General features: G+C 31.4%; 2 protein-coding genes across 8 annotated transcripts in view; both read right to left on the bottom strand.

The window, feature by feature from the left end:
* Nucleotides 1-14,066, bottom strand: part of LOC105150209 (low-density lipoprotein receptor) — a 37,905-nt gene extending 23,839 nt beyond the window's left edge. For 4 of the 6 annotated variants that reach the window (XM_011063132.2, XM_011063133.2, XM_011063131.2 and 1 more), the window contains exons 1-2: nucleotides 13,912-14,066; nucleotides 7,424-7,549 (exon numbers count right to left, since the gene is read on the bottom strand). In XM_011063132.2, the coding sequence (XP_011061434.2) occupies nucleotides 7,424-7,549; nucleotides 13,912-13,990 (205 nt within the window). In that variant the 5' untranslated portion in view covers nucleotides 13,991-14,066. The remainder of the gene's footprint in view (nucleotides 1-7,423; nucleotides 7,550-13,911) is intronic. The other 2 variants (XM_087408869.1, XM_011063134.2) reach the window with 1 other exon arrangement.
* The window catches only part of LOC105150216 (uncharacterized), a 113,163-nt gene that overhangs the window by 33,834 nt on the left and 65,124 nt on the right, over nucleotides 1-14,205 (bottom strand). The gene's annotated exons all lie outside the window — the stretch shown is intronic.

Below are 14,205 nucleotides of genomic sequence, written 5' to 3' on the forward strand. Positions count from 1 at the left end.
TCGGAGACTCCCACGATAGAGCCTGCTGAATTTTAAACATATTTTCTTAGAAAAGATACTTTCGTTTTTCAAGTCACATGAGAAACAACAAATAAAAATATAAGTTTATAAATATACATGAGAAGGTGCCAAAAGATTTACGGGTTATCGCCGTGTCGTAACCAATTTCTATTTATTAATACCGGCATAGATCACAACACAGCGATAACTCATGAATCCTTTGGTACCTCTGAAAAAAACATCCGTGAAAGCCTCAAAAATATTATACATGTCTTATGTATATTTTAATGTAGATTAACACCGGCAATGTTGGACTTTAAAGGCATAGTCGATTTTTGAAAATTCTAGTAGACAAATTTAAATGTGTAAAAAATATTTAAAATACAATCCAACTTCTATGATAATAAAAGTTCGTTATTAAAGTTTTCACAAATATGTAAGAATTTTTTTATAAAGTCCAAAACAATATAAAAATTTACACTGGAATTCTCGAAAATCCAAATTGACAAAGGGTAAAAATTTCACATTGCCGATGGAGGGTTAATCTTGGTTCAACTATTTTTCATCTTTCTCTAATTCTTAGAACTAGAAAAAGATTCTTAAAATTAAAAAAAAAGTTGAATTCAGATTAAAGTTGTTCTATATCGACGAAAAATCTATTGAGTTGCCATAAATTTCTCATCCTAAAATTCCATACTTTTTCCCTATCCAGACAAAATTTCATGACTTTCTCTAATGCTTTCAATTTCAAAATTTTTTTGTACTTTCTTCCTAACTTAGGAACGATCAAATATTTTGTTGAAAACAATTTAATATAGTAGTATAAATATTAATGTTAACACTATTTGCATTTAATTATAATATTAAGTTGGTATTACATAAATGCAGTGATATATGCATATTTCTTCTTTAAAGTCAAGAAAATAAGTTTCTAGAAAATTTTGCAAAAAATTCCTTGACATTTCTCTGATTTTCAATTTTATGATAACCTTGCTATTGTACAAATGAAATTTTATAAATCCTCATATATACAATGCAAAATTTCAAGGAAGCGATCAATGCGGCCGCCAAGTTGATCGAGCAAATCATGCGAGCCTATATACACCATGCCGCGACTGGCTTTCACCATAATTATATGGTGCGTTGGCAGTCGCGCCGTGCACCAGCCGAATCAACTCTCCTCGTCGTCTCGTTGACTGATGCAACCAACGCGGACCTTGCATTACAAAATGCATCGACCTTAAATGAACGGAGGCAGATCGAATGGAGGAAGACTCATGTGCATCGCTGAAGCGAGGTTTGATTTATGTCACAGCTTCTTAATTTTCTACAATTCGTATATAGTATTCTTATTTATATTTATATGATTTATACGTGTTTCTCTGCAGTATCTTTATATATATTATTATATATGTTACTTATATATTTGTTTGTCTACTTATTCTTACTTTATTCTTTATTCCTATTCGCTTTGGCTGATAAGTTATGTTCATATGTTATTCTCTCAAGCAGTGGGATTTTTGCAAGTTTTTCCTTCATTCTGTTTCTGCAGCATATAAAGCTGCATTCATTTTTCGCTCTGTCAGTATTACATCATTAACTTGGATTCCCCATCATTATAAATAATAATCGGACCTAGTAAAAAATTTAGTATTATTTTATTGTTAATTTATTGCTCTAAAAAAATTTACTACATCTTAATAAATATTCTTTTAAATATTTGTTAAATAAACATTTACTTATATTAAATATTTATTTAATGAGAAAAATGATAGTTAAATCAAATTAATGATTCTTATATCATTAGTAAAAAATTTAGTATTATTTTATTGTTAATTTATTGCTCTACACTAAAAAAATTTACTACATCTTAATATTCTTTTAAATATTTGTTAAATAAACATTTACTTATATTAAATATTTATTTAATGAGAAAAATGATAGTTAAATCAAATTAATGATTCTTATATCAAATAAATATATGCTAACATTCAGTAAATGTTTACTTACAAATATTCAAAGACATATTTATTAAGATATGGTAAATTTTTTTAGTGTAGTCCAAATTCTGTTGCCCAATAATATTATATTTCACTATTATTCAATAGTATAATGTAGGTTGTGGCTGATTCTCAGGTACTGCAATATACTATAAGTAGTTTGTTTTCTGTTCCTGCACTAGAACTCTCTTTCTCGCTTTCGACAAATATCAAACATATATGTATCTCACTTTAAATTCCAAAAATATACACTAGTTCAGCCACAGAAAATAGACCAAGGATTCACTGAATAAAGAATGGAGGAAGAACTGCGACTCATCTAGCGAAAGAGTTCAATATGAAAAAAGCACAAAACGAGGGGAAAAAACCTTGGCGCCTGATGCAATATCGTTTGGACCTTGCGACCGTGTCGGAGTAATGGCATTGCACCGTGCCTTAGGTCACGGTGACCAAGATTAATTGATGAATCTACGATCTGTTTCGTTTAATTACATCTGTACATTTACGGGATTGCCTTTCGTCGAAACAGTTTAATGAAAAATCTTGAACGACTAACATGAGATTAGCATTTCTGGAATAATTGATTTGTAATCAACCAATTCGTAAGACATTGATATATATATTGCATGAAAATCTATAGCTTCAATCTATTTCTCTCTATCAAGATTCATAACGAATCTCGTTCACAATTCTAATTGAAGATGAAATTTGATCGTTTGAGGAAATGGTCCACTCAAGAGTCGAAACTGATTATCAGCTTGAAACGGTTCGGACAAGTGAGAGAAAATCGACAGAATAAGTGGGATTCGAGATATTGAGTCGAAATGACAGTCGACACGCAAGAAACCGACTAAGAAAAAAAAGAAAGGGAAAGAAGAAATAGTTGCCACACTGTAAAATCTGCGTGCAAAGTGCAAGCTCTGCGAATGTCTGGGAAACGACAAAGGGCAATGTCGGTTCGGTTCGTTTGGCAGTTCTCGTTCGTTTTTATTGCCCTTTTTCGCTCGTTAGATAGCACTCTTTTTCCCTTGTGGTCTTTCTTTTCCTTTGCCTTCTCTATCTTATTATTTCACGTCGTTGCACTATCGTGCCGCAGTTTGTCTATTTAGCGGCTTATTTAGCCGCTTGTTTATTTGCGTTCCCGCGGCCTGTGGAACCAATTTATACGAATGCAAGAGAGGGAATCTTTCTACGGAAAATTAAACGCTCTACAAAACTACAATTACGTTGTATTACGGAGAGCATGGTGTAAAATTACACAATAGGACTAATTTGAGAAATATAACTAAAGGAAATGCGAAAATGCCGTGTCACGATGTACACGCGGATGTTTAAGAGAGTGGTTGGCAATAGATAGCTACATTGACTGATAGTTTTATTGACAATAAGTGTAGAAATGTTCCTTGAAAATTCATCACGTCGAAAAAAATAATTATTTTTTTACATTAATATTAAGATATACAATAATTGTAATTATATATTAAATATTAAATTTTAATGTACATTAAAATGTTAATTAAATTTTATGTACATAATATATATTAAAAATTAAATATTAAATTATATTAAATATAATTACATATTAAATATTACAAAAATAATATTATATCAATTATATGAATATATAGTTATCTTTGAAAATATCTTTCAAACATTTCAGATATTACTTTCGATATTTCTCTCATCATTCAAGATTTTCTGAACTAAATTTTAAGTAGCTCAATGATTTAATGGACAAATAAGATAAACGAGCATACACATTTTTGTTTTCTCTAATAGGGCAGAGCAGATTAGATCACTCTGTCTGATGCAAGATTAACAAGAAGCTGCATCTTGCCTGCAGTAATTCTCGATCGAAAAAACCGACAAGGACGACGAGTTTTTATTACAGTATTTTTGTGGAATTGCACGTGTCGGGTCTATAATCACATATTCATAAAATTATGGCGATTACTGTTCCTTGCCCTTGTCTGCTTTTCTTTTTATCACGAGGCGCCAGACTAGCTAGTACAAGGAAAGGCAAGAAATTGCTGCGTTCAGATTTTCTTGTTATATGCACGTACCATGTATGTTATCAAGCAAATATTCATGTTCCGCTGTATACATATACTATCGAGCAAATATTCATGATGCAAACTCAAAGTCGAGTTATAATCATATCGCGGTGAAACGCATTCCTCAATCACTCCTATTAGAATACAGAGATAAACTATGTAGGAAAATAATTACATATACTGCACACAACGATATTACTCATTTTAATATTTGCCTCACAAAAACAGTCACTCAAATGATTGGGAAAGCGCCAAAGCACGAAGAGATCACCATTATTAATCGAGAAATAAATATACTGCACTTATGAAATTCTATACAATTTCTGAAAATTAAAGACTATTCGTAAATTTTGCTCAACGAATCAATGAATATTTGGATATACCGTATCTAGAAATAATAGGTCAACGAAGATACTAGTCTCTTCCACGATTGCGAATCGCAAAAAAACAATTACATGAAAATGACACGCAATTATTCATGATTACGTTTATCCACAAAAAAAGATCGTCAGAGCAAGAGTAAGGCTAATATTTCATTTGCTATAGGACAAATTTTTCAAGTGTGTTAATTAGCTGTAAGATAGAAAATTTCTGGAAACTCAAGAACTTCTCTATTCTGTAGCCAATTAATACATTTGAAAATTTTATCGTATTATAAATGAAATATTAGTCTAAAGACGGCTTCAGTGGCCAATGTGAGCTAACTGTATATACATTTGCTAAATATTGGCCCATATTCATATGTATAATTATATTTGTGACTATACGTCTTTTATTGTAAAAGACAATCTTTTATTTCAAGTAGTTGGTTTTTAAACGTATTAATTTTTAAAACTTAATTTTGTTTTTTATTTCAATAATATTATAGAAAATTTCTTTCTAATTCTTTTAATGTCTAATGTATTAATAAGCGAGTTTTTATTAAAATTTAATTTTAAGCAAGGATAATATTGATCCAAAACAGCAAAATCATAACATCAAAATGACGTTAAAATAAGTTAGGATTGATTGAAAAGTGACTTTAATAATGAAATTTGCAGCTATTTTGATGTCATTTATTTAGTAAAGTACTTTACCTAGGAGTTATCTTAGGCGTACCGCGCAAGAAAATTTCAAAAACTTAATACGCAGATTTCTGACAGTCCAAATTAGTTTAGACATATTTAGGAATAAAGTCCTAAAATTTTTAGGTTCATTTTTTCTAAGAAAATATCACCGTAATAATTTGCATGTTCGTGTGTACAATATTTGTTAATGACTGCGTTCAGCAGAAATAGTAGCGTTGCACTAAGATTCTTTAATATAATTGGTTCTTGCCTTTATTTCTTCACAGATCTAGAGTACAAACCAATCCTAATAAAGAATCTTGTAACTATTGCAAAACTGCTTTTGCTACTGAACGCAGCCAATGTTGGCGTACATTGGCCATGTCATCTGGAGCCGCTTTAAAATCGCAAGAATAGAGTATCATGTAGATCAATGCAAGGCGTCTACAGTAAGATAAATTAGGCGCAATAAATGCGTCAATGAGATTATTTCCTCGTATAATTTTGGACGAATCTTTGGACGACGTCATTTGCGCAACTTCCTCCTTGTGGCAGATAAACAATCGATATAGTATCAAGCGAAAAGAAATATAAAAATAAGAATAATAAAAAATAAATCAATCGAAAGATATAATTCAAATTTTAATTAAAATTTTATAAATTCAACATTAATCACGCAAAACGAAATTTTTGCGAAATTATTTTAGATACATTGAAAAAAATACTAAATTTTAATAAAAATAAATTTTGTTTGAATAGTTCTAAAAATATAAATATTTACTAAATATAAATCTATATTTATTTGATATAAAAACTATTAATTTCATTTAATTATCATTCTTTTATTGAATAAATATTTATTTATTGTAAATAAATGTTTATTTAATATTATTCAAAGAAATATGCATTAAGATTCAGTAAATTATTTGCAGTGTATCGAATCCACGTAAATAATATAGTGTCACCACATATTATTATAGTTATTAAGCATTATTATGTAAGTTGATTGGGACGCGATCTGTTTGGTGTACAGTACCTCGTAAACAAATCCCCCAAGTACGATCGATCGAACGTTGCAGAGCCAAAGTTCGCTATGGCTTTAAATCGCAGTCGTGAAAATTAGATCGACATTTCATTGAGACATCCATTCGAGATCAATAAAACAAGAGCAAGAACGCAAATACGCGGACAGCTTATTTGTCAGCAGATCTTCATTTAATTAACGAATACATTTGCACGCGCGCGTATGCAGTCGTATGCGTTGCGTATACGCAGTAGTACAGCGCGAAACTTCTGAAACATCTTATCATATTTCCTCTTTGCATCACTCTTACGCACGCAATTACGCTTGGGATGTTACTTCTATACTGACGTCGTAAAACCAAGTTGTAAATAACGCGAAGTGAATTATGGAAATCATAAATATTTAAGTACTCGTGAAAATTACATATATATTAAAAAACTTTTCGAATAAAAATAAAATTGTTTATTATTTAATTCCATTCTTCGATCTCAAAATAAAATTATTATGAAGTTCTCTCTCTCTCTCTCTCTCTCTCTCTCTCTCTCTCTCTCTCTCTCTCTCTCTCTCTCTCTCTCTCTCTTTCCCCCCAATCCCTACAACTTTATATAAATAATTTCGTAAAACTTCGATTTGGCATTCGCTTAAAAACAAACGTGGAATAAAAAAAAATTTTGAAACATGCATAATTATGGGAATTGAAAACGAAATGTGTACAAAATTCTACGATATAAACTGCTAATATATTAATGATATAATCATAAATATTTAAATATTCGACATGTAAATCTGTGGTTGGATTTTATCGCAAAAAATGTCTCCAACAAAAATAAAATGAATTATTTATTAAGACCATATATGTGACTACACACAAGTAAGAATTTAAAGTCTATAATGGCTATAAAAATAAAATGATTATTTTATTCTATTCTCCGATTTCAAAGTAATTATTAAAAATTTTCTCTACAACTTTATTAAAATATCCGTAAAACTCCGATTTGGCATTCGTTCAAGAGCGAATGTAGAGTTGAAAAAGTAATTTTGAAACATGTACAATTATGAGGATTGAAAAATTTAAAAAATTCCACGCATAAATGACTAATGGTAATTCAATCACGCAACACTAATACCTATTTATTATGTAAAATTGATGTGTCCGTTTTGGACACATGCGTTTTACACATGCGAATTTGACGCGTCAAAGAGTTGCGCAAATTTACGCTCGACGGTACAGATCGCGCGCGTCATCGCTGTTATGTATATTAATTTGACGTATTTCGTATAATTCTGCGCGTGACTTACTTTTGCATTCCTCTGGGCTTTCGTCGGAATTGTCAGTACAATCGTCCGATTTGTCACAGACCCACGAGATTGGTATGCATCTGCCATTGGCACATCGGAACTGCCTCAAAGGACAAGCTACTTTACCTGAGAAACAAAGGGAAAAAAATTCACTGAGAAAAACTCAACGGCTAGTTAAAACAACTTAACAAGCAGCATAAAGAAACGTAAGGAATTAAAATGTAAGGAACTTAAGCATTCATGAAATCGATCAATCATTATTTAATTAAAAAATTAACTTAATTCACTTAATTTTGTTCAAAAATTAATATTTCATCGTATATATATATATATATATATATTAGGTGTTGGAATTAATTCGTAGCGTTTTTTAATGAAAGAATGTTATTTATTTCACATGAGCATTAAAAAATACATTAATGAAAGTACTTCCCATCTCTTGTAAAACGCTACGAATTAATTCCAACACCTAATATATATATATATATATATATATATATATATTCGATCGCTCGATTCATTTGCTTAAATCGCTTGTCGCTTACATTTTTTTGCCTTGCGAAGCTTTATAATCTCATAAATAAATGAACTGAGATAACTCCAAGATTTGTAACGGGTTATAATTAGAGTGACTCGCTGTTAGAAGACTATTACGGATGCAAGCGTGACACGTGCCTCGTTCTAACATAAACGCAGCAGTAATAAAATCAAACGTAATCTGTCGTAGCTCATTTGCGTATCAACTGTCGTCACTGTCGACAAGATTATCTCATAATTCTCACTGACGGTAGATACTTATTTCTATCTAATATGCTCATTGAGTAAACGAGTGAAGAAACCGTGCAATTTTACTCTTACATATCACTTATTTGTCGTAACAATTACGCAACTAAAAAAACCAATGTTTTTAGAAAATAGAATTTAAATGTTTTAAATCGTAATTAAAATTTTGTAATATTATTAATTTTTACTATTGGTACTACTCATAATTAAATCGTACTTCTTTGTATTTCTTTTTTTTTTAATATTTGGTTAAATAAGGATGACTATTTTTGTTTATTTTTTTTTTTTAAATAAACAACTTTATAAACACTTTGTGAGAATGTTTGAATATATATGTAAGAATCATTTAATAATATTTTTATTATAAAATTAATGAAAATTAATTCGGGACATGAATGACCCATCCCATCGAGTGTGGTAGATAAGGAATCGAAAAATCATCGTACATAGGATTAAAATACAGTTTTAATGTAATTAATTGATTGTAGAAGAATACAATTATGTTTTTTTAGTATTTTTTCTTTTTTTCTTGTTTCTTTCTTTACAAACAACTAAAAAACATTGAAAATTTTTAAGTTATTGACTGCATTCAGCAGACAAAGTAGCTTTGCAATTGTCGTAATATTCTTTAATACGATTGGTTTTGGCCTTAGTTCCTCATTAGCTTTAAATGTATAAACCAATCATATTAAAGAATCTACAACAGTTGCAAAGCTGCTTTATATGCTAAATGCTGCCATTGCAGCAAATGAGCAAAAAATGCAGTATCATTATTCATATGAATCTATTATTATATATTTTTTTATACCAACGTTATGATTTATGTGAAATATTATCTATTATTATATATGTTATGATTTATGTGAAAGATTACCTATTATTATATTTTTTTATACGAACATTTTAGCGTTATTTAATAGTTTCACTTTCGTTACTATTAACATGTGATTTGTCCTTACAACAGACGCGCTGGAAAATATTAACAATCGTAGAACGCGAGTTTCCTATAAGGTATCAGGTATCTTGCGGTGATACCCCGACCAACGGATCTGAAATAGCACGAATGATACACGGCAGTAATCCAAGCCGAGTCCAGACAATCTGAGATCAAAGTTTTTGCGAATTCACATACGATCTGCGCATTGATCCGCAGAACACCTTAACAACTCCCGGTGGGAATCGCCGACACAGATTTATCACGGTGGAACGTGCGCTCCGGCTATTTCCACTACGTTTTGTGCTGCCTCAAGAATTCCTCGGTGAAATTATCGGACGATGCTAATAGGCCGCTGGAAATCAGGACGTACATTATAGGATCGCTAGCAGTTTCAACGAAATCAATGCTACGACTGTTAATTGACGGCCAAGATTCAAGTTATAGTACTGGACCATCACTGACAAATGATTGGAAAAAATGACTAGGTCAGTACCGAATCCAAGTTATCATCCAGTACTTAGTCAGTACTGCACCAGTAATTGAACTTGTGGCAACCAATAATAGCCCAGCATTAAGTCGATTGTAAAACCCTATATAGGATGCGAACATCAAAGCGAATGTGTAAGGGTGGTCAAAACCGATCAAATAAACGTTCACGATCAACAGAGTTCTATCTTGCTGACTTGTGTGGCGCTTGGATTTGCTGGAAGAATCATTACGCTAATTGCGCCCGTATATCTGTAATTATATAGTATGTGTGTGCTTTAATTCTCTCGGCTGTACATTATACTCAGACATATTTCGCGAACATGCTGGATTCAGTATTCCTTGTATTCGTGGAATAATTCTATGGGTTCTAGCGAAAGCTAGGAACATAGACAGGAAAGTAGTGCAATTTTGTTGACAAATTTTCTTGTTCGAAACAGTTTTCTTCGTTCGAAACTCCAACGACTTCGGAGAATTAAACGGCGAATTGAAAGTCTTAATCAGGAAAAATCGAGAGAAAATTTTACTTCGTTAGATTCAACAGCAATTTTCGCTTTTTGCGAAATACGCAATTTAATTTTTATTTCTATTCATGTGCGGTTTATGTGAATGAAAGATTGGCTTGTAAACTCGTTTCAATATCCAAAGATATTACTCATAAATCATCACTTAATCAGACAAATTTAAATTCATTAAAAGACAGGATAGATTAATCTCTTTGAATTGTCAGAATAATCGCAAATGTATGAGATAGAAAAGCATGTGTGCACGGAGTCTTTTTCTTTCCTTTATTTTTCTTCTTTTTTTTTAAAGCTCACGATATTCTAAATCTTAATCTTTAACCTGCCTTTATATAAATACGTGCGTATTTAATAAGAATATAAATGCTCAAATATAAATAAATTAAATATTATTATATCAAAAAAAAGTTTCAAAAAAACTACGAGTCTAATAATTAATGCCATTAATATGTATTAACTTTAATTTCGATTCGAATTTACTTTTAATTTATTTCTAATTTTTGAATAGACAAATATAATATAAGGAGTATGTAAATTGAAAAGATTAAATTAAGTTAATTCATATTATTGAAAACGGAAATAATAAGAATAAGAAAATTTTGAATCCCTCATGAAAAGATCGGTTTTGCTGAAATATTTAAAATTTTAGTCAATTACAAATCTGATAATAATTTTATTAAATCATAAAAATAATTATGTAACACAAACTAGTTGCTACAATGTCAAAATTTTTTACAGTATTATTTATAATGCTTAAAATTTCTACAAAATTATTTTAATAATTCATCAAAATTATTTTCAAATTTATTTTATATTAAATTTTTTAGACTTTTATCTCTGACAAGTCAACTTCAGAGAACGCAAATTTTTTTCAATTTTTTTATAGTTACGTCTTAATATTAAAATATGGACAAATCTATTATTAATTTTAGTTGAAATTAAGTTCTCTTTCATCTTTCAAATCTTAAACATTTTTTTTTTACAAATATCCGATTTTACAAACATTTATATTTCTTAGAAAGAATTAATCTACATCTGATTTTGTGAAACTCGACACACGTAGAATACTAAAATAATAATAATTTAAAAAAGTTCCACATGCAAAAAACTTTACATTACTTTAAAGATACATAAAATCGAGTATGTGTGTAAAATAATTTTTTTTTAATTGAAAAACTTAAAAGTTAAAATTAATGACAAATTTCTTCATATTTTGACGTAAGAAACTAAAAAAAATTTAAGAAAAATCGACGTTTGATGTTCCCTGAGATTTATCTTAAGGAAATTAATTTTTTAACACGTCCAAACTAAACATTATTTATTCGGTTTGGATATCGCGTGCAGAAATCATTATTAAAGAAATCAAAACAAATCAACGTTAAATGAGTACCGCTTTACTCCGTTTTCTCTCTTAATGATGATTAATATTCCATTTGTGTACATTATATATATATATATATATTAGGTGTTGGAATTAATTCGTAGCGTTTTTAATGAAAGAATGTTATTTATTTCACATGAGCATTAAAAAATACATTAATGAAAGTACTTCCCATCACTTGTAAAACGCTACGAATTAATTCCAACACCTAATATATATATATATATATATATATTAGGTGTTGGAATTAATTCGTAGCGTTTTTAATGAAAGAATGTTATTTATTTCACATGAGCATTAAAAAATACATTAATGAAAGTACTTCCCATCACTTGTAAAACGCTACGAATTAATTCCAACACCTAATATATATATATATATATATATATATATATATATATATATATATATATCAGAAAGAGAAACATACACAGTCACTCAATGAAAAACAAGTATACGCGACCATTAATAAAACGGACATCGTGTAGGTCATGCCTATCGGGCTTATATAATATGCAACTTCACGTCAGCTGAATCGAACGTCTCAGCCGCGACGCCTTTTTCGGGGGCTCGTCCCTCCGCGATCCGGAGAGATGCTGCGAGCGATTGGTCATGACAGAGAACATGTGAAGATCGCGACACACTTATCATTTATCCCAATACGAACCAGTCATATTTTCAATATGACTGGTTCGTATTGGTCTAATGTCCGTTTCTACGAATAGATTTTAATCTTGGTTCAACTAACTCTTCATTTCTTTCTAGAATCAGAAAAAGAAGAGCAAATTGAACTGAGATTAAAGTTCCTAAAAATGTACCGAGTTAAGAGAAAGTCAAAATAATTTTATTTTGACATCATAAAAGTTAAAAATGATGATTTTTTTATTTACAAAATTTAACATTAAAACTCAAAATGACTTTATTTTGATGCTTAAAGTCAAATTTTATAATAAAAAAATCATCATTTTGACTTTTTCTTGACTTTGTGTATTCCTTGAGATTGGTAGGAGAATGAATATGTATCTATCTAAACAAAGTCCAAAATCGAACACGAGACATCTTTCATGACCGTTTCTACCCTCCAATGTAAAAATTTGATCAAAATGTAGCAAGATTCTTTTTGATTAATGTTCTTGCGCTGATATTTAAAAAGAGATCTATTTATCTAAAATCATTATAAAATTAATTACAAAACAAATATTAATTATATATTCTTCAACATGATAAAATCAATCGTAACATTTCGGTTAGTCTTCTAATCCTTCTCAGCGAAAAATTAATTACATAGTAAATACTTTAAAATTAAGATAAGATGCATTATTGTCTGCTTCCAAGGTAGACAACGTCATCTCCTGCAGAAGAAATATATTTCATATCAGTAGAAAGAGGAAAGAAGAAATAGTCTCAAAGTATTGAGTACCTACGGAAACGGCAACAGATGTGCAAACCACTAATGTAGATTAACTTTAATCTTGGTTTAACTTACTTTCTATCTTTTTCTAGTTTTAAGAAAAAAATCCAGATTAAAGTTAATCTTTAGTAAAAATGGATATTGGATGTCTTTTAGAACAGTAAAAGTATCTTATAAAATGTTCCGTATCAACATCCTGATTTTGGACTGTAGTTGTCTGGATAATTTCGATTGACATTTAAATTTGCGAGATGTAGATCTGACATAACATTAATAATTTCTGCAAATTTGATATAACAATGATTTTTCAAAACTGGATTTATATGTCAAGTGTATTCGATATTCGACGAGATGAAAATAGAAATTTCGGAGATGGATTCGGGGTGAGAGAAACGGCCGCCATGAAATTCCCTCTCGCGTCCTCGCCGGTGTTTTTTAAAGGTTTCGCAAGGATCTCGTCTCTCTTTCAAAATAATACGTGATTTCACGGTGCAATTAATCTCTGACACGCGTCTCGCATTAACGTTGACAGTGGGATGACGTTAACAATAGCGTACGACTACGATTGTAAATAAATCGATTGTCTCCTCCCGATATCTAGCGGCGACCAATAACGCGGGATAAATAATCCGTCCTCGAGACAGAGAAAGAACACTAAGTCAAAATCCACGGATCTTTCATTGACGCGCCTTTCGAAAGGGGGAGGGCAGCGGCGCAAAAGTGAAATTGATGATAACTGAAAATTTCATCGAAAATGTCAGGACGTTATCCGGGGAGAGCCTAGAAACGAGCATGAGACAAGTGACGGATTCAGGCGAGGATGTAGCTGGGTGTATACGAGCCAAGGCATCGAGGTCCAGCTTTCCCCCCCGCTTCCCACCCCATCTCGCGCGCACCTCTTTCGTTCGCTGTCGCTGTCGCTCCGACACAAAATGTTTGACGTTCTGACAAAAAAAGGTGCGGACTTACTGTCGGTCGAGAAGGCGTCCGCGGCTGCCAGCACGGCCAGCGCGACGAGCAGCAACACGCCACGGGATTCTCGCCCCATAACAACCCTCTTTCTTCTCACGGTCGTGTCCTTCGTCGCCTCCGTTCCACCACACTGTGTCACGGCGAACCACCACCACCCAACGGCAGCGGGCACCACCACCGTTGCCAACCTCTCCGCGGTGCTTCCTGCCGCGACAGTTTCTTCTCCCCGCCTCTCTCGTTTCACCCCAGCTGGCCTTCTCTCTCGCTCTTCTTTTCTTCTTCTCTTCCCTC

The sequence above is a fragment of the Acromyrmex echinatior genome, chromosome 8 (assembly GCF_024713525.1).
Source record: "Acromyrmex echinatior isolate Ae372 chromosome 8, ASM2471352v2, whole genome shotgun sequence".
In the NCBI taxonomy this organism is placed as follows: Eukaryota; Metazoa; Arthropoda; class Insecta; order Hymenoptera; family Formicidae; genus Acromyrmex; species Acromyrmex echinatior.